This window comes from Amblyomma americanum, chromosome 2 (assembly GCF_052857255.1).
Source record: "Amblyomma americanum isolate KBUSLIRL-KWMA chromosome 2, ASM5285725v1, whole genome shotgun sequence".
NCBI classification, from domain to species: Eukaryota; Metazoa; Arthropoda; class Arachnida; order Ixodida; family Ixodidae; genus Amblyomma; species Amblyomma americanum.
The window spans coordinates 210,221,782-210,243,176 of NC_135498.1; the positions used below are offsets into that span (position 1 = coordinate 210,221,782).

Genomic DNA, 21,395 nt, shown 5'->3' on the forward strand with positions numbered 1-21,395 from the left:
GGTGCTTACGTGCAGTGCGAGACACATCTCAAGGATCTAGAATACTATTGATGGCTACATCTGGGAAGGGTGCTTTTGAGGGTTGCGACAGAACAACGGAGAAGAAGGGAGGAGGTGCAGGTACGCTGATACATTTAGGAACAAATTGGTAAAGAACAAACAACTTGCAAAGAACATATCTGAATATCAGGAACACTTCCTGATAAAAGGATATGGCTAAGGGTAGTTTAATAATGGATAGGGAAAATATACAAGAAAGAAAAAAAATGATCTCTTTAAATGTCTCAAGGACGATATAACATAGTTGGGAGACGTTGCAGATATTATTCTTCCAGGTGACATGAATGACCACTTCGAGATGCCGGATGGATGAACATATTGTGACAGGAAGTTAATCCTAGACTTCTCTGAGCGACACAACCTACTTACTGTAAATAGAGAAACAAAGTGGGAGGTACAAATCACGTGGAAACCCCGTAACAGGCAAACGACCATTGCAACTACTGCGTAATATCGCAAGGAATTTATAGCAAGCTCGCAATAATTTAAAGAGACGAAGAGGGGTATTACAGTCTAGGAAGTGACCATAAGGGTATAAGTCTTTAGTTTAGCCCTATCAAAAGAAGTATGTAGAGAAGACAAGAAGGGAACGCGGAATTAAACCCCAAACAAAAGCTCAAATGGCCACAGGCATAAGGACGCTCAAATGGCCACAGGCATAAGGACGCAATAGAGAAGCACCTTATGAAAAAGTGGATTTATAATCAGAACTACTCATCAGAACAAAACTTAGAGAAGTAAACGTAGCAAATCGCTGGAAAGGAAACAGGAAGCAAAAAAGATGGTGAAATAAGGAAATTCAGGAACCCACCGAACAACGACTGTCGCATCAAGAGAACTCAGACAGAGAAGCAAAGAAATCACAGTTACTTCTCGAGGAAATTGGCCAAAAGTTTGAATATTGTCAAACAAAGCAAATGGAAGTGCAGGTCCTCGCCCAGTGTAAAGCAGTCCACTGATCGCTGGAATGTTCGCGATCGAACTAAAGAGGGGTGAAGGAAATTAGGGAACCATATATCGTGGCTGAATAGAACGAATAAATTAGAGCAGCAACAGATATGAGATGCCTAGGTAAAATGTTTAAGAGGGAGACGACTCTATGAACTACATTACATCACTTATATCTAAGTCATTTACGAGCGAAGATAGGGTAGTTGCAGACACTATGAACCACATTACATCGGTTGTAACTCAGTCATTTAGGAGCGCAGATAATCTGGCGAAATGAGGGAGCAACACAGGCTACCATAATATAAACGAGCTTAGAACGGACCAGTCTTAACTGGAAAAAGGCAGAAGCAAATATTCCTAAATGCACACTCGCAGGAACCGAAGAAATTATAATCAAGCTGATTATTGAACTTGGCCCAAGAAGAAAGGAGACGTTGTTAGGATCATTGGACAGCCATAACAAATCAGCAATTTTGGCACAGATGGAGACAGAGAAAAATGAATTTATTTATAAATGAAAAAGAGATAGGATGCACATAAATTCCTTCAGACCGATTACAATAACAGATGTTATATACAGGCTTGCAAAGCAGGCGGTGAAGTTAAAATTGCAGTCATAGGCAGTAGGTAATAAGGCATTCGGAGTACTTCAAAATTTGTTCAGAAGGGGTAGGTGCTTAGATGATAATCTGTTCGTGGTTACCCAATGCGTGTAAATAGCGGAGGCGGAAAACAGACCTCTGTATTTATCCTTCCTGGACATAAGCGCTGCATACGACAGCTTGATCAGGCAACTCCTGTGGAACATATTAAAAGATGAAGGTATCGGTCACGAGGTAATTGATTTTCTACAGGAAGTATATCGAGAAAATAAAGTTGAAAATGCATTGGAACGAATATAGAGCACAACTGTCGAGGTATGCAAAGAATTAAGGCAAGGTTGTCCTATCTCACCGCTGCGGTTCATGTTTTATATGAGAAATGTGGAAAGAAGGCTACAAGAAAGTAATCTTGGTTATAATCTTTCGTACAGATTATGTGAAAATGTCGCTGAGCAACGGCAGCCAGGTTTAATGCATGCGGACGATATTGTACTGTCGGCAGATAGCCAGCAAGATCTGCAAACCCTGGTTAATTGCTATGGATTGTTTGATTAGGTTTGGTTTGGTTTGGTTTGGGGGCGTTTAACGTCTCAAAGCGCCTTAGGCTGTGAGGGACGCCGTAGTGGAGGGCTCAGGAAATTTCGACCACCTAGGAGAATTTATCGCGCAATAATATCGCACAGTACACGGGCCTCTAGAATTTTGCCTCCGTCTAAATTCTGCTGCAGCGGCCGGGATCAAACCCGCGTCTTCCAGTCAGCATCCGAGCGTCATAGCCACTGAGCCACCGCGGTGGCTTAATTCTGTGGAGACGAAGGAGACGCTCTTGTGTTTCGGTTTTAGCGCAGCTAAGTCAGGTTTCATAATCTTCAGAGATACAACTGATCAGATGTATACAGTACAAGTCCATACAATACAAGGTAGTGACAGCCGATCCGGATCTTGAGAGGGAAATACCTAGAGGGTTAAGAATGGAGTTTAGCGCATATGGCATTTTCTGTCAGGTCATGAAAGGCAGCTTACCAGTATCCCTCAAGAGAAAAGTATATAACAGCTGTATCTTACCGGTACTAAAGAAAAGGGTTCAGCTTCAGGCTAAAGAAAAGGACAACGCAGCGAGCCATGGAAAGAGAAATGATAGGTGCAACATTAAGAGACAGGAAAGCGGCAGAGTAGGTGAGAAAACAAACTCTTGTTAATGACATCCTAGTCGAAATCAAGAGGAAGAAATAGGCTTGGGCAGGGCATGTAATGCGAAGGCAAAATAACCGCTTGTTCATACGGGTAACGGAGGGGATTCCAAGAGAAGGCAAGCGTATCAAGGGGCGGCAGAAGGCTAGGTGGGCGGATGAGATTAAGAAGTTTGCAGGCATCGGGTGGGCACAGCTGTCAAAGGACATGGTTAATTGTAGAGACATGGGAGAGGCCTTCGTTCTGCAGTGGATGTAATCAGGTGATGGTGATAATGGAGGGTAAACGAAGGACAGATATACGCGGGATTGATATACACGAAAAGCCTGTTAGGGCAAAAGGGCGAAGCATAGGGCATTATGGGGATAAAACAAATATTAATTACTGAGAGGTATCTGGGAAGTCATTATGGTGCCGGGGCTTACTTTCGGGAAGTGAGTTCTGTACTTTAGGACCAAAGTTCAGTCGGGATTAGAAGTAAATCTGAGAGCTGTTGGATGATTAGCACAAAATGTCAGTAAAGTGGGAAGGAAGGAAGGAAAAGAACTTTAATGGAATAGGAGATGTCTGTCTGGTTCTCGGCCTGGCATGCTACTCCAGATGAGTGTGAAAGAAGAGAAGGGTAGAGAAGAGGATGGTGAAAAGAAATGGAAAAGAGGAAGAAAAAGGGTGAATGGTCAAATCAAGCTCTCGCACACTCACAAACACACGCACACACAAAATTGTCAAAGAATGTCCACTAAACCCGTGTCTCTTAAAAACACTAAAAATGCTTTTGTCCCGCGCACACCCGAAACCGCGTTCCTCCAGGGTCCAAGGATATGCTCGATGAGCATGGGGCCATCCTGTGGGAGTCCTAAAAAACTTAAAAGTGTCTTGCGATGATTGTTGAAGCGTTTGCAGCGGGAGATCAAATGTGGCAGATTCTCGGGCACACCACATATGGGGCACAGAGGGCTTCTTATTGCCCCAATTTTATGTAAATAGAAATTAGTGAAGGCAACCTCCAGGCGAATTCGGTGGAGGCAATTTTGATTACGTCTAGTTATATTGCGTGCCATGCGGAAGTCATAAGTGGGGTCAATACGAAGAAGGGGTCTGTATTTATGTTCCGGATCGCACCACAAAGGGCGTTGCGTGTGCCAGGATTTTGTAGATAGAAGTCTCGCGCTATCACTGCCAGAAAACGGTATAGGTAGGAGCAAGGTGGTGTCGCCATGCGCCGACCTCGCTGCACCGTCAGCGTGACCGTTGCCTGCAAGGCCACAGTGAGCGAGTAGCCACTGCAACACAACACGATTTCCAAGCTCACAGGCCTCGGAGTGGAATCTGTTTAAGTCATCGATGATCAGCTCTTGAGGGCTTCCTGATGACTTTATGGATTGTAATGCAGCCCGAGAGTCACTGAAAATAACTCACTCTGTTGGGGATTGTTGAAGAATGTTAGTGAATGCTGCTCGCATAGCAGCCAGCTCGGCAGCAATAGTCGAGGTGCGATGACTGAGTAACGCCAAAATTTTGGTGCGCGTTGACGGAACCCAGACAAATATCGCAGATCTGGCAGTACAAGGCAGTACACTGGGATATGGGCTGCGCATAATTCGAATCCCGACAAGCTCTGATTAAAATATTGCAATGGCTAATCTCTGGGAAGACAACGTAGAGGAAGTGGCTGGGTGAACCGCGAGCCTTGTCTGGTGCTCCCTGTTATCTGTGCTCTATGCCCTGGTCACCCTTGCGTCTCACTATCATTAGGCCAACGTATCATCTTTGGTGGAGAGTGCCCCGTGACGCTATCCACTCCACAGAGCTCCAAAGCGGTCGTCAGGCCAGGGCTACTACCACTATCACCATGGCTCAACCTGGGAAATCGCTGACTGCTCCTGGCGCTCCTTTCGTGGTCATGGCTCCACCCCCCCCCCCCCCCCCTTGTGACCCCGTACCTTTTTATGGCACCGACGAGTGGTTGCGTATTTATGAGCGAGTAAGCACCTATAACAGCTGGGATTCTAAATTAATGCTCGAGAATCTCTTTTTCTTTCTGAATAGCATGGCGAGGTTGTGTTATGATACCAACGAAGGACTGATAAATTGGGGCGTGTCAAAAAGATATTGCGAACGCTATTTGGAAGCCCTGACAATCGGCAGCTCACTGCCAAAAACAGCGTGCGTCTCGTTCTCAGTTGTCTACTGGAAGTTTTGTGACCTATATACAGGCCATATTGGCTCTTTTCCACAAAATCGACGCCACTATGAGCACGTCCGACAAGGTGGGCCGCGTCCTGAAAGGCATCGCTGTTGATGTTTGTCATTTTCTTGTCTGTAAACATTGCATTACTGTTGACACCATCATCAAGGAGTGCCGTTGATTTGAGCACCTCACATACCGTCACATTCCTCAACAGTATTCCGGACTTTTGAACAGAGCCGCCACATCTTCTTGGGACGAGCAGCGACTTCCATCCCATATGCACTCTGACTCTCCTCCTGTCACCGACACCATCACACATATTGTTCGACGTGAACTCGAGGCCTTAGCACCTGTGGTACCGTCATCGATCACCCCAGATAACACCTTGCCAGGCGTGTCGCTTATTCAAGCCGTCTTGCGGAAAGAGCTCGCCCATCTGAACCTCCCTCCGGCGATGTGCACCATCGGAAGCTGGGTTACACAGCAGCCGCTCCCGTCCCTTTCCGTTCCACATGTTACTCATCCTGCCGTTACAGCAATCCAAATGACTGGCGCACGGCAGACGACCGCCCGATCTGCTTCCAATGCTCTCGCATCGGCCACATTGCTCGCCACTGCCGCAACCAATGGTCTTCACACTCCCGCGACGCCTTCCCCTCCTACTACCGTCCAAACTCTTCTCGCTCCTTCTCGCTTCAAGAGCCGTCCGAGATGTCTGCGGCCGCTGCTCAGCCTCCACGATGATCCTCCTGCTCGCCTTCGCCGCAAAACAGCCGCTCTCGCTCCCTACAGTCGCCTCGTGGTTCGACCGCTGCCTCCTTCCGCCCCTCGAATTGGGAAAACTAAATAATGCAGCTCCCGGAAGTTACGTTGCATCAATGACTCGGACCACAATCCCTCTACGAACCACCCGAACAAACCTGCTGGACGACACAGCCGAACGTGTTCCTGTCCGCCCCTCATTGACACCGGTGCCATATATCCGCCAATAGTGTTGACCTCCGCCGACGCCTTCCCAAAGTCCTCACGCCAGCAATGTCCCGTCTTCTCATCTTCGTGACCTTCTACAATCCTTTTCCGACATTTTTGACCTGAACAACACCGCACTGGGCCAAACTCTCGCCGTGACGCACCGCACTGACACCGGTGATTCCTCTTCCATCCGTCGTAGCCCCTACCGTGTCACCCACGCCGAGCGCAAGGTCATCAACGCCGAAGTTACAAAAGTGCTCTTTAAGAACATAATCTAACCCTCCCATTGTCCCTTGTCCTCTCCAGTGGTCCTTGCGAAGAAAAAGGACGGATCATGGCACTTTTGCATTTACTATCGTCACCCTAATAAGATCACTATAAGGACGTGTACCCCATGCCACGTATTGACGATGCCCTTGACTGTCTGCACGGTGCCAAATTCTTCTCATCAACAGATCTGAGATCCAGCTACTGTTAAATTGCCGTAGATGGGCAGGACCATGAGAAGACCGCCTTTGAGGCCCCTGATGGGCTTTGCCAGTTCAAAGTGGTACCTTTTGGTTTACGAAACGCGCCAGCTATGTTCGAACGCATGATGGACGTCCATTTGCAAGGTTTTAAGTGGATCACGTGCCTGCATTATCTAGATGACGTCTTTTTATCTTCACCCACATTTTCGACCTACCTCGCTGACAATTCCCTGATGCTTTCACTCTATTGTCAAGCCGGCCTGCAACTTAACTGTCCGAAGTGCCGTTTTGCGCGTCGTCAGATCACCATTCTGGGCCATTTCGTTGACTTCACGGGGGTTTACCCTGATCGTGATAGGATCTCGGCAGTGGAAGACTTTCCCCTTTTCCAATCTTGCAACGACATCCGGAGAGTCTTGAGGCTCTGCTCCTTCTTCCGTCTATTCATTCAAGACTTCGCCGAACTCGCCCGCCCCCTCACTGACCTTTTGAAGACGCCCCCTTCTCACGGGGGCCTCACTAATTACGCGCCTTTTTCCCTCTGTTCTTCAAGCTGACCACCACGGCGGCGTTGGCGCACTTAGATGTGGCAGCCTCCATCCAATTCCCTACTGACGCCACTGGCTACGGCATCAGCGCTTTGCTCTCTCAGCGGCAATCCGGTCATGACCATGTCATCGGCTACGCCAGCCGCCTCCTCTCTGCACAAGAGCACAATTACTTCATTACGGAAAGTGAGTGCTAACCCTTGTCGGAGTGGTTGGGAAATTCCGTCCCTATTTATACGGCCACCCTTTTACGATTAGGACCAACCATCATGCGCTGTGCTGGCTCTATTCTCTGAAAGACACTACAGGCCAGCTTGGTCGTTGGGCATTGCGCATGCAAGAGTACGGCTACACTGTGATCTACAAGTCTGGAAGGCTGCACAAAGATGCTGACTGCCTCTCCCGTTACATTCTTAGCCAGTGTGATATTCTTGGCACTGCCAGTGGAGCCAAGCTGTTCTCTATCTTTGTCTTCGCCAATATGGGCTAAGAACAGCGCCGCAATTATGAGTTGCGCTCAATTATCGGCCGCTTCAACACCACTCCATCTGATCCTCCAATGCGACCCGTTGTGCTCTGTGATGGAACTTTATATCGCCGCAGCCTTAATCCAGCTAGCCCCGCCCTCCTACTCGTTCCGCCCAAGCACCTTCCATCCCTCCATCCGTCCGTCAGTCAGTTAGCCACTCCGTCACTCCGTCAGTCAGTCAGTCAGTCAGTCAGTCAGTCTGTCAGTCAGTTAGTCACTCCGTCACTCCATCCGTCCGTCCGGCCGGCCGTCCGTCCGTCCGTCCGTCCGTCCGTCCGTCCGTCCATCCATCCATCCATCCATCCATCCATCCATCCATCCATCCATCCATCCATCAATCCATCCATCCATCCATCCATCCATCAATCCATCCATCCATCCATCCATCCATCCATCCATCCATCCATCCATCCATCCATCCATCCATCCATCCATCCATCCATCCATCCATCCATCCATCCATCCATCCATCCATCCATCCATCCATCCATCCATCCATCCATCCATCCATTCAGGAAAAGCCGGCTGCGGAACTCCGGCTGTCGGTTGTCTCATTTCGGAGAAGTTGCGACAAGGAATCTCAATGGGAAATTTCCATCGAACTGTTCCATCCAAGGTTTTCACCGTGTTGTAGTGGCCAGTCCGCGGGAGTCAGCAATCGGTTTGCTATTTATTCTATACAGCATATAGAAAGAACACGGTTGCAGCGGCGCCTGCTTGTACATCATGAAGTTAAACGAGCACATTTGTCTAAGCCTCGGGTTTGTGAAGGATTGCGGGAACGCGATCTAACCGACGACCACAACCCGAAAAAGGCCAAGTATGTAAGTGAGCGTAGAGACAAAATGAACCTGTGAAGCGCACAAGCAGGCAGTCGCCTGTGAAACGTCAAGCGGGCCTGCCACTCCAAAACCCTCGGCAGATAATTCCAGTCAGCTTTCGCTGAATAATGCACGAAGCCGGTAAACTTAGCTCTAATAATCTTTTGTTGCATCGTGTGTACCCAGCTGGGCGCTGTGTTTGTGTTGACCACGGCGGAGGCTTTATTATTTGACTGGTTCTCATTGAGGCTATATTCTATTTGAGGCTGCTCTTTAAGATGAGCGATTTGCGCAGCGGTAAATTCCAGGTCCGTTCGCGGTCCCGGTATCGGCTTCGAGCTTTGATGTCTGGTTTCTTGAAATATTTGCTACACTTTGCAAGCAGGTACTGAAAGCAGGAAAAAGGGGGCTGCAAGCGCTGTCTCGTTGGCATCGGCACCAATTCACACCACAAGCCGAATGTTCTGCACATTCTTCCGCTGGAAATCTTTTGGGGAGCCCCTGTCGCCATAATATGACGGACTTGTTTACGAACAGCAGAAAAAACGATCGGTAACTCGAACGAAGCTAGACCGCCTCGCAGAACCTGACTGCTCGTGTGGCTTTGCTGCGTGCCAGCACTCTTGCTGTCTACAGTAAAGTCGCAATGAACTTCAGACCAGATTCTCCGCGCTTGATGCCACCCTCCTGCAGCGATTGTACCACTCCAAGCTTCGAGGTTGTCAGAATTTCTCGGAACGTATCCCTGATCTTGCTGAGAATATTGAGAGGCTCGCCAGGAAAGATTTCCAGGTGCCCCAGAGCTGACCGTGCCTCGGGGATTTCTGTAGACTCTTTTAGCGGTGCAATCGAACACCAGGACGTGAAGTACGCACTTCAGCTGTCTTGTCCCGGCACTCTTCAAGCTGCCTGAAACGTCCCTCTCGAGATGGAAGCCGTCAATTGCCTTACCAACTACGTAGTTTTTCCATGCGCCACCACTGAAACAAGGTATGACCGTCAAGAATTCTTCGTGCGGCGCTCTTACACCTTTGAACTGCAAGACGATATACTCACGCAGCTGCCAGAAACACCACCCGTCGTTGGGCAACGGCGGGACCAGCAAACAGGAGGTAGGGTCGCTGATGAGATGAGAAGTCCCTTCATAACTGCTGTCCACCGCATCCGCAGCTGGCCTAAATAATTTGGTTTAAATCGTGGTACACGGTCACGCGACTCTAGCCGACACAGGCTCACCCAAAACCCTCATAGCCTATTCATATCTTCCAGCGGACGTACCGGTCCAGTCGGTGCCACTCAATCAAACCTTGGTGGCTCTCGACGGGCACCCCTGCTTTGTGCCGGCGTCTGCCCTCTGGAGCTGAAGGCTCCGGGCGGGCGGGTATCTGTCTGCTTTAACGCTGTACACGCACCCGCACGAAACGTCATTCTATGACGCGACTAGTGCACGGTCGCGCAGCTACAGCTGTGATTTCGGACACGTGGGTTGAAGCAGTGATCACGCCAAAGTGCAGCAGCCGGTATCCAACTGCCGACGCTTCGACTTACACGGATGACCCGGGAAACCACAGATCGTATCTGTACAGTCAGCCCGGCGCTTCACGTGCCTTAGGCGGCGTCGTGCGTTTTCGAAAGGAGACCATCGAAAGTGACCTCACCTGATTCGGGAATCTCTTTTGTAGAATAATTTAATGGGTCGCTGCGAACAGCTTCGTTCAGTTATTGTTCTCAGTTAAAAACTATTCTATGGTTCTTCCTTGTGTGTTGGCGTTTGACCGAGAGAAAAAGTTGTATTTATTGCCGAAGAATTTAAAGTTAAACACCTTCCCGCCTGTCGACTCAAATTCGTGACATGCATACCAAACAGGACGGTGTGCCATCGTTTCGAAGCGAATGGCGGTGCAGCGTGGCTTCTGGGATTCGCACGCAAAAAAGCCTGTGCCGAAGCTGCATTTTTCTTGAAAAATCTGCTGGTAACGGCGATTCGAATATTCAGTGTTTTTCGCCTTATTCTGGCGCATAAAAGCTTCGCCTTGGACTCTGCTCAGAATGCGGTACCTTATCCATACAGGCCAAAATCTATTTGTGCTCAGCGCCCTCAAATTGAAACCTGTTCTCGCCTTTCGTTGGCATGCAGGACTCTCATTCGGGTTTGGTTGGACACGTTCCTAACGTTTTCCTGTGCCTATTCAGCGAGCAACTATCCCTCTTTTCGTGCCTCTAACAATGCCGCAAACGATGTCCGATTGTTTGTTTGAACCGTTCTCAACATCTGCCCACTGACGAGACTTCGTTGTGGCCGCGCAGCCTCCGTTCGTGTGATGAACAATAAGCACATGTACTAGCTCTTAGCCACGCCAGTACAGCACGGTATCAGAACACTGGGCCGCGTGTCGGTACTGCGTCCCGGCTCTCATAGGACACCGCTGTGGCTTCCACTGGCCTGACTAGGAAAGACGGTCGCGAACATCCCCTGAAGAGCCCCAGAGCCTAGACTGGTCCCACTTCACAATTGTCCCAGCATTCAGTCAGGACCAAATATCTTTTCAAAATTCCTTACTGCATCGGTGTTGTTGTTAGGTTGCATTCACACTCGCGGAGATTGGAGCAACGCTTTTGGTGTATCACCAAATTACACCGGTGACCATAAACGCATCTACGACCTCCCTCAACGTGTGTCTCCTGGTCGAAAGGCCAGAAATATAGGCTCTCAGTGAATTACACGCTTGAGGAAGCCATTATTTTACCTTTGGCAAGTCCCTAGTCTTCTACTGTTGTTAGAACCATGAAAGACGGCGCGAACTGTTTTTGTGTCGAGTGCAGGAGGCTGAACAGCGTCTTGAAGCGCGATATTTACCTTCTACCATGAATAGACAATGCCCTGGACAGGCTACAGTGATCGAAATTTTTCATTAAATTGGAATGAAGATCAGGATACCAGCAACTTTTTCTAGGTGATGGTGTTGCAGAAAAAACCTGTGTTCGCCACATCAGGCGGCCACTTCCAGTTCACCCAATTCACTTTCAGTTCACAACGCACCAGCCACACTCCAGCGTCTCATGGACCGAGCACTGTGGCATTTAAAGTAGTCTATGGCTTTCGTTTACCGAAACAACATTTTCATTTACAACCATGACTTTCGCGATCACATTCGCCGCCTTGCAAGTATTCTGCGTGCTTTAACGAACGCTGACCTAAAGCTGAAACCTAATCGAATGTTATTTCCCCTTCAACAAGGTTGTGTTTCTAAGACACGTTGCCGACAACGAGAACCAGTAACTCGATCTATAAAAAAGAGACACGCCCTCGATGCCTACACAATCCTCACTTCTGCCAAAGAACTTCAAAACTTTTTTGCTCCGCGTGATACATTCGTGAGACTGGCTCCTAACTTCGCTCCACGGGCTACTCCCGTGTATGCTCTCTGAAGTAAGATCATCCGGAGGACTGGAGCGAAGCCGCCGTTCAGAAATTTCAGGATCTCGTGTGTCCTCCGCCTCAGCCCGTCCTTAAGCTCATGTTACCAAGAGAGCCGAGATATTGCTCCACACAGACGCTAGCAGCTTTGGGTAGGGGGCTGTGTTGGTTCAAAACTTTCAAACGGCACGATGCGCGCTGGGGCTTATGCGAAAAGCAGACATAACGAGACGGAAACTTGGTGCCATTCCTCTGAGGTCTAGTGTTTAGCCATCGTTTGTGCAGTGCAGAAATTGCGCTGTTACCTTCACGGTGTCCACTTTGCTGTAGTCTCTGATAGCACCAGTGTAGTGGCTCCTCGCGAATTAGAACGTCACTTCAAAGCGCGCACTCTGGCTGATCCAACTTGAGCAGTGACGTAAATGTCCTCCGTCGGCGCGGCTCTGCACCTAGTGCACCACCGTAGGTTCCGTGGTCAATACCGCTTGTGCTCAAGCGGCTGAAGCTGCCCTGCCCGACATTCGCTCACATCTACAGGGCGCAATCCAGGCCGTGTGAAGCTTGCGACTTTTCCGGCCTTATGCTATCTGCGATGGGCGCCTGCGCCATAATTAATAGGCGGATAATTACTGGGTTACTGTTTTCCCGTGTTACGTGCTGTTGCTCTTCTTGAAGCTGGGTCTCGATGCTTATACATCTGGCCACCAGTGGGAGTGAAAAACTATCACGAGTCTTCGAGCGGTTCTGGCAGAAATACGACGCAACAGCGTCAAGAAGCATGTTTCTTCATGTTCTGCCTGCCAGTATAGCAATGAGGATGGCTCGTTCGGCCTCCCCTCTGTTTGCCCATCATGCTACCAGTGAGCGCACTCCAACTTGCGGACATAATTCAACTCATTCCCTTCCCGAATTCGGCCAGCGAGAAGCACCACAGACCTCAAGAAAAGCTCGGTGTGCAAACTTTCCAGAACGACAGAAGAGCAAGCCATCGCTTATTTTGGGCGAACTTTACATTTACTTTCTTATGCTCGTTTGTTAAACTCACCACCTTCTAGAATATTTGTGAGAGAACACCTCTCTCAGTTATGAAGTTCCGCAGACGATGCCCACCGATAGATGTAGGCCTTATCTCTCTTCAGTGTTTGGAGCCACCTAAAATGATCGCGGTGCGGCCATGCGACTACATCGCCTACCACCCCCCGCCCCCCCCCCCCCCCCAAAAAAAAAAAAAAACGGGCTAGTGTAACACACTAACGACACGTTCTTGTACAACGTGGCCACATATGGTGAAGTTCATAGTTTAAAGTTTATTAATGCATTCAAACAAAGTTACAAACGTATACAGCGAGAGGTCCCATGGTACAAGACCGCGGGCGGGACCTTCCATGACAAAAAATTTCAATAAGCAACAAAATAAGAAATGCACAACACATTAATGAGCGGCGCAGAGAATGAATACATAGTGAAATATGAGTTAGCGAAATATCTGAATACAAACAATAAAATGCAGGAGAATGTACAGCGTTTGTTAGAAGTTTAGAGCGCAGGTGGTTTCATTCTAAGCCATGTAGTGGGGCTTCTGTAGCACTCTTGAGATTCCTACCGATCGGAGGGGGCAGGACAAGAAATCTTCGCATATTAAGGCGATTTCGAGCGCTGGGGATCGATTACCAGCCACAGGGTGTGGCTCGGAAGCAAACTTCCTGGGCTATCCCACAAATGTTGGGAAAGCTGAGTTTTGTAGATGGCTTTGGCATTGTACAGGACCTCCCTAAACAAAGCACAAGAGACACTAAGTGATGTACTGACTGATGTGCTGGTGTACTGATGATAACGATGTAATGACGCGCAGCGGCCCTTTCTCGGCAGTCCGCACAGACCAATCCCTGGCGCACACGAAGAAGTAGCTACCAGAACGACTTTGCAGTGAGATTGCGACGCGCAACATGTCCAGGAAGGACTATAGCTATAAGGAGGGAGCAGGAGCGGTAGGCCCGGAACTCCTCTGAGTGGCTGTCCTGAAAAGCGTTTCGCAGTCGGCGACCTTGCTCTCTTAAGCCGAACGCGGTGTCAAGTTGGTAAAACTGAAAAGTTGTTGTCGAAGTACCAGAGCCCATTTCGAATTACCACGCGGCCACGCCCCGTAACACACTGCCTGGCGAGAATTCCTGAGCTGTAACACAGCAGTCGAGGACCAGCCACATGATTCCGGGCCCACGTCTGCCAGCCAAAGTCGAACACGGGAGTGAGCTGTGTTAGGACAAGTTAGGACACTGAACCAGTTTTAACGTGAGAGCGCTAATACCCCCATGTTGGGAACAATTGCACGCGGTCAGCGACCGTTGGAAGTCTGGCAGCCGAAGCGGCCGGATCAACCGGCCACTCCGGCAACTTAGGCGTGACACCTAGGCCATGTGACCTTATGACATCATCAGAATCAGCCCACCATATGTGAGCAAGCTGACTGCCGTGGCAGGTGGCTGTTAAATTATATATTCGTCACGAGACGTTTATCGGGTAGAGCAACAGGGTCTCATATGCCCCACCGGTGGCACTGGTTGCCATTGCAGGGCAGTAGTCCATCGCCGAACCACTGCACCACTAGACCAGGAGTGGTATGAGGACTCGCAGCGCTCTTAGCGTAAAAGTTCCCTGCATTTATTGTCGTTTCAATATCAATTTTCCTGCTCTTCTGGCGTTTTCCAAATACTTAATTTGACTTCTTTAGTACAGAATACACAAATCGTGGCGTTTTGGTGTGGCAGTTTACAACCGTGATGACACTTTTTACGAAAGGTTGTACATTCCTGTAACATAACTACCGCTCCTAGTTTTCGTTGCAAACCAGACTCATTTTTATTCCCGAGGCCTGCACAAACTACTCATAGAGAACAATGATGTTTGCGGATAGGAATAGTGAGCGGAACTCTAAAGGGTTGATACTCTGTCACAGCGGACGCCTCTGGCGGCGTCACAGCAGCACCACCTCTTGACCCTACTACCACTAAATTACTAGTTAAAGCATACATGCCTGCAGGTTCTTCACCAGCGGTGTTGGGTCCATAGCCCAGGTTTTGGAATACACATCAAACTGAAAAGAAAAGGAGGGGGCGGAAAACAGTCAATACAAGAACAGCGGATAAATTATGAAAAAAAATACATTGGCATTCGTTTATGGCCTCATGCTGCTGAAAGAATGCAAGCTTTTGACACTCAGCACTACAGCACAGCATGTCTAGGTAGATCTAGAGGTGGGGTACGCCACACATTTCTGGCGAAAAACCGATAGCAGAGCTCCAATGCGGCTTTGGTTTCCCCGAATGTGTGCTTGTCAATGTGAGTGGGCACGGCGACATACGACATTACCCTATCTTTCAGAGACCTATCTCGAATGCCTCAAAGCCTTAAAAAAATCAAAATACTCAGCAACAAGCCTTATATTTTGAAATATCTATAAAACATAGGTAGTTCACACGCTAGTATGAGGGGTGACTCTCAGAAGCTGGTCAATAATATTCTAGCGTGCATCCAACAAGATTCTAACAGCATTTCAAGTAGATTAAATTTAGCGCAGATAATAGAGGGTACGGAAATAATAAAATCACCTCTGACATCTGCGTGTTGTCAGCAGCAATGACATGGCCGGAAACTAAATTGGGTGCAATAATACTCTACAAGAAGAACACACTTTGGCAAAGAGCCATGAAATTAGCACCAGCACAAAACAGGCTGCACAAGAGGAGGTCATATGCAATTAATACGGTGGTGAATATGCCGAAAGTAATTAAAAACAGATTTTATTCAGTGGTTCCTATAAGGTATCGTCAATATTTTTCCCCTAAGTACAGCACTTAAAGTTAAGCACTTAAAGTATGAACTTAAAGTCGAGTAATCTAATAAAATAGTGGTCAAATACCGTTACCACGGTGTATACAAGCACCAAAAGAAGAAATGCAGAAAAACTACAGAGAACGTCTACTATGTTCGAATCAACTCCAAAGCACAGATTTGTTTTACGCAGACGACGACGACCAGCGGATCAGCGGGTAGTGCCGCTGGATAGGGCGCTCGCGCTATGCTAGCTGCGAATAGAATACGCACAAGTTTGCTCGGGGTTGGTATCTAACGCATTAGTTCTTACCCATAAAAAATGAAAATGATTGCACAAAATACTTATCCATGAAAGTCTACTGCAACTGTGAGGCCATAAATCTCCAGGCAATTTCGATATCGTCACCATTGTCATCATCTCACTAACTACGTCCACTGCAGGATTAAGACCTCTCCCATATCTCTACAATTAAACATCTAATCTGAAGACTCCTGCGTCCTACGGTATCTTGAAATAAACGCCTATCCCAACCTACACCACTTACATCGCATACACCGAGCATTTCACGAAGACAAATTTCCATGCTGCGGCGACACCCCAACCCTAAGACATATCACAGAGACATATCGCCCAGAGCACCATCATCGAAAGCCACGTAATGCGGCCCTTGAGCTGTGCGAGGTGAACCTAGTCAGCGCAGGTATAGCGCTCGTTCTCATCTCCAGAAGGTAGGCAGAAGGCTCCGGAGCCCTAGACTGAGGGCTCACCAATATGCCCTCCAGCCACCATCCTCGTCAATAAACGCTTACTCACTCACTTAATCACCTTGTCCTGCGCCAACTGCGGCCAACTTATCTCCGCAATCTTGCTAATCTCATGCACCAACCTGACTTCCTGAGGCCCATTGCTGCGCTCGCCTTCTCTTGAAATCCGTTCCATTACCAAAGGGCCCATCGGTTCATCGCCATACATGGCCTGTGCAGGGCCATTTTTTCTTGATATCGACTAAGAAATCGCCCATTTACGTTAGTCCTTTGACCTGTTTTGTTCTCTTCCTGTCCCTTAACGTTACATCTATAATTCTGCTTTCAATACATCCCTGCGTTCTTCTTGAATATATATCAAGCCTTTCCTTTATCATCCAAGTTTCCCTCCCTTAGATGATTACTGGAAAATTAGAAATGTTGTGTACTTTCTTTGACCAGAATGTACCTTCCAGTCCACTAAACCCTAGTCTTATTGTATTAGCTAGTTCATTCCCGTGGTCTGCGTCTGACTATTAATACCTGCTAAAACAATATTGGCAACTTCTGATGCTTCGGCGACTATCGTAGGCACTTTAACGACACATAATTTTATACCGACGTTGTAATAGGTCGACTAGAAATGCTACTTAAACTCCGCATCTAGTTACGGGTAATTTTTTCCTGACAATCTTCGAAACGGAAGTCGGAAGACTGTCGGTTGACAAAAGTAATTTATTTACCCGTCGCGATGGCTCAGTGGTTAGGCGCTCGGCTACTGATCCAGAATTTCCGGGTTCTAACCCGACAGTAGCAGCTGGGTTTCGATGAAGGCGATACGCTAAGGCGCCCGTGTGCTGTGCGATGTCAGTGCACGTTAAAGATCCCGAAGTGGTCGAAATTATTCCGGAGCCCTCCACTACGTCACATCTTTCTTCCTTTCTCCTTTTACTTCCTCCTTTATCACTTCCCTTACGGCGCGTTTCAGGTGTCCGCCGATATGTGAGACAGATACTGCGCCATTTCCTTTCCCCAAAAATCAATTATTAGAATAAGGCCACGGAGCTATAAGTTGGGTGTAGAGATTGCCTACTGACATATTAGAAAGAAATCTTTGAGAGCTCCATAAATTTTCAAAAGTCGGCGATTTGACTAGAGCTTTCGTTTCTACTCTCGTCCACCGTGCAGCGCCGTTCCGTGCGATACCGCTAGCTTAGGCGCTGTTTTGCTGAAATGAGCACTCAACTTAACATCACGTATACGCAACGCCTGAACGTGCATAGAAGCCGCCGATGTTCGTTAATTCCTTTCGTTTAGTCTGCAGCAGTTGGTGTCACCGGCGAGGACGAGAAAAAATAAAAACTCTAAACTTCACTGAATCAACAAACTTCTCCGCGAACACCGCCTCAGTGTTCCACTTAAAAGCGTTAGCTACGGGAGCTTCAAGTGTTTTAAAGTGTTTTCAGCAAAAGTGCAGAAGACCATATCTAAATATCCAAGGATGCTTCCTTTACTAAAAAACATGCAGCGCCATCTATTCGTGTATTTGACGCTACATTGTGATTTACAGCCACCATCGCTATATGCAGCATATTTCCTCTTTATACGAGTCAATAAATTTTATAAACGTGCGCATCACAACACGACGAATCGTTCGAACCCATCCGGCACCCCCTGCGACAAACTGTTCGGCCGTAATGGACGTCTGAAGGTCCTCTGAATGCACGTACTGAGCAGAAGAGTCATCGGTGCGAATCCCACACAGATGACTTATGATTAATCTCAATTAGTAATTTTATCCTCAAAATATGCTAAGTAATTTGACACCACTTCGCATATTCTGTGTCAAACAGGTGGCCTCCAAATATTATGCAACTGGTAGCCCCGGGGTGTTCCCATTTCAATGGCCCCTGTAATTGCACATAAGCAGGGCGTCCCAGATAAATTTAACCAAGGTTTTAAAAGTATGCCGCCGCACTCTAGGACGACGCGACCAAAATCACGAGTTCACTATTCTATGGAGCAACAAACACTAACTTTGCCTTTCGCTTAATTGCATAATTAGTGAAGATTAATTAACCAACTTCGCAGGCAACGAAGATAGGCGAAAAAGTGCAATGAGAAATTTGTAGAATGGTCCACGAGACGTCCCACTGAACAGTTTCTACCTTTTCACCTATTACATATAGGCTTTTTTTTTGCTCTGCAAATGCCCGCGAAATACAAAAATACCACCTGACATGTACGCTCGCGCGCCACGATTGGAGTGCTCTCAAACATTCCGCCCAACACACCAGCAGCTCATTTAGCCTGGTGTGCTGCTGCTTAAAAGGAGGCAGGGCTGCGACGCATGCTCTGGCTGTGCGATTATGCGAGCGCAAGCGATAAGGAGTGTGTCTGCTGGTCGCTATCATCAAGTGCCACAAGGGAATCATACCGCTGGCGTAAATCGCACAACAAGGGGCTGCGTCGCTTCGCTGCCCGTCACCTTTTAAGCAGCAGCACACCGGGCTAAAGAACTGTTCGTTCATACATGGTACGTTTGAGAGCACTGCAACCCCGGCCTACAAGCGGGCATGTCACGTGGTATTTTTAGTATTTCACGGGCATCTCCAATGCGCAAAAAAAACAAAAGCTGATACGTAGTAGATGGAAATTTAAATCCTGTTCAGTCAGACGTTTTGCGGACCGTTCTACAATTTTCTCATTGGCCTTTTTCGCCAATCTTCGTTGCTTGTGAAGTTGGTTAATTAATCTCGAATAAATATGCAATTAGTCACAGTAAAAAAATAGGGACTATCTCCATATAATAGCCACCAAAATGCGTTTGGTCGCGTCGTCTTGGAGTGCATCGGCGTATCTTGAAACCCTGGCTGAAGTCAGCTGGGACACCCTATATAACGAATCGAAAGCGCATAGGCATTGAGGCAGGAGGCCCCCACTGTTGCTATGTGATATAGTGTGGTCACGTGCTAACTGATTTGGTTAATTCGACCTGCATTGCAGAGAGACGCGTCTTTGACAAACTTAACTAGTGAGAGCTAACGGTCTTAAAATTTAGCGCGCGATTGCAAGGTGTCGAATTAGCGTTGACTTGAAGTGGGAACGGAAGAAAGCGATGAGGTGGAAGCTTATCAAGGAGTTAGCGGTAAGAGGGAAAGAAGAAGAATTCAAGATATCGCTTCAGAGCAGATATTAGGCTTTAGCTGAGAAAACTATTTTAAAGTTCGAGCTATTAATAATTATCTCACAGCTGTCATTAAGAAGTGCCCTGAAGATGTAGGCAGCAGGATGGTGAGGCAGGATACCGGGAAGCTCTCTAAGGAGACGAAAGCTCTGATTAAAAAAAAGCCAAGATATGAAAGCCTCTAACCTCACAGACAGAATGGAACTGGTAGAGCTATGAAAGCTAATCAATAAGCTCAAGGTAACCGATAATAAGAGAGTTTGATATGCAGAGGATCGAACATGCTTTAAACAATAGATGTAGCCTAAATGTCGTGAAGAGGAAAGTAAGCATAGGCAAATTTCAGATGTATGCGTTAAGAGACAAAGAGGGCAATGTCAATAGCAATATGGATAAGATAGGTGACGCAGCCAAAGAGTTCTATTCAATTCTATAAAGTAGCCAATGCACTGAGGAGGTTAATGAGAAAGCCAGTAGGGCACAAAAGTGGGACGTCCCGCCAGTAACAAAAGAGGAAGTAAAGAAAGCCTTAGCAGCAATGCAAAGGGGAAAAGCAGCTGGTGAGCAAGAGGAAACAGTAGATCTGTTTATGGACGGTGGGGAGATTGTGCTAGAAAAACTAGTCACGCTATATACGAAATGCCATATGACCTCGAACGTTCGGGAAGCTTGGAAGAACGATAAAATGATCGTAATAAGAAAGGAGGCGTCAAAGACTTCAAAAATTGCAGACCGATCAGCTAGCTGTTCATTGCGTATAAGTTGAGAACCAAGGTAATAACAAGGTAAGGAAGAGCCAAGGTAAGAACTAATGAACTCAGAACAACCTTAGACCGCAATCAAATAAATTATTAGGCGGGCTGTCGTAAAGGATACTCGACAATTGAGCACAGTCACACTATCAATCAGGTGATAGACTAATGCGCAGAATATAGCCAGCCCCTATATATAGCCTTCAAGGAACAAAAGAAAGGATTTGACTCAAACCTCAGCGGTCATGCAGGCATTACAGAATCATGGTCTAGATGAGCCTTATGCAAAATGCTGAAGATATCTAAAACGGCTCAGCAGCCATCGTAGTCGTTCATAAAGTCAGCAATAAAATTCCACTAAAGAAGTTTGTCAGGCAAGAGACACGATCTCGCCAATACTGTTCATCGCCTGTTTATAAGAGGTATTCAGAGGCTTGGATTGGGTGCAGTTGAGGATAAGAGTTAAAGAGAATACGTTAGTAAACTGCGATTCACTGATGAAATTGCCTTGCTCAAGAGATTATGGATTATGTGCGAAGCATAGATAGGCAGAGATAGGCAGAGCAGGACTTTATGTCTAAAAATTATTATGCAGAAAACCGAAGTAAGGCTCAACAGTCTTGCAAGAGGAGAGAAGTTAACGATTTGTAGAGAGGCACTGGAAGTGGTGAGGGAATACGTCTACTTTGGGCAAGTAGCGACCGCAGATCCAGATGACGAGAGGGAAAGAAATAGAAGAATAAGAATGAGGTGGAGCGTATTTGGCTCGCTCTCTCAGATCATGACTGGCAACTTACCTATATCCCTCAAAGCAAACTATATAACAGCTGTATCTTATCGGTACTCACCTATACGGCAGAAACGTCGAATCTAACTAAAATAGTTCAACTTATTCCTTCATTATATTCCTGCAGCAACACATAAAAACTGTTCTGGCACTCTGTCAGTGTGTATTCTCTGGTTATTTCAAAAATTAGTGCTGGCTTATTCCGCTATGCCTAGTATACGCAGCGAAAGTGGCTAGGAGCCTCTTCCTTTCCGCATCCTGTCAGCGCCGCTTGGCGAGTCGCGCTTGCGCTCCTCTGGAGTCTCCGCCGCTCTCCTGGCTCGCTGGACCTCCTTCTCATG

General features: G+C 47.4%; 1 protein-coding gene across 4 annotated transcripts in view; it reads right to left on the reverse strand.

The window, feature by feature from the left end:
- LOC144122121 (rifampicin phosphotransferase-like) overlaps positions 1–21,395 on the reverse strand; it is a 798,972-nt gene that overhangs the window by 106,285 nt on the left and 671,292 nt on the right. For all 4 annotated transcript variants that reach the window (XM_077655660.1, XM_077655659.1, XM_077655661.1 and 1 more), the window contains exon 31: positions 14,785–14,844. In XM_077655660.1, the coding sequence (XP_077511786.1) occupies positions 14,785–14,844 (60 nt within the window). The remainder of the gene's footprint in view (positions 1–14,784; positions 14,845–21,395) is intronic.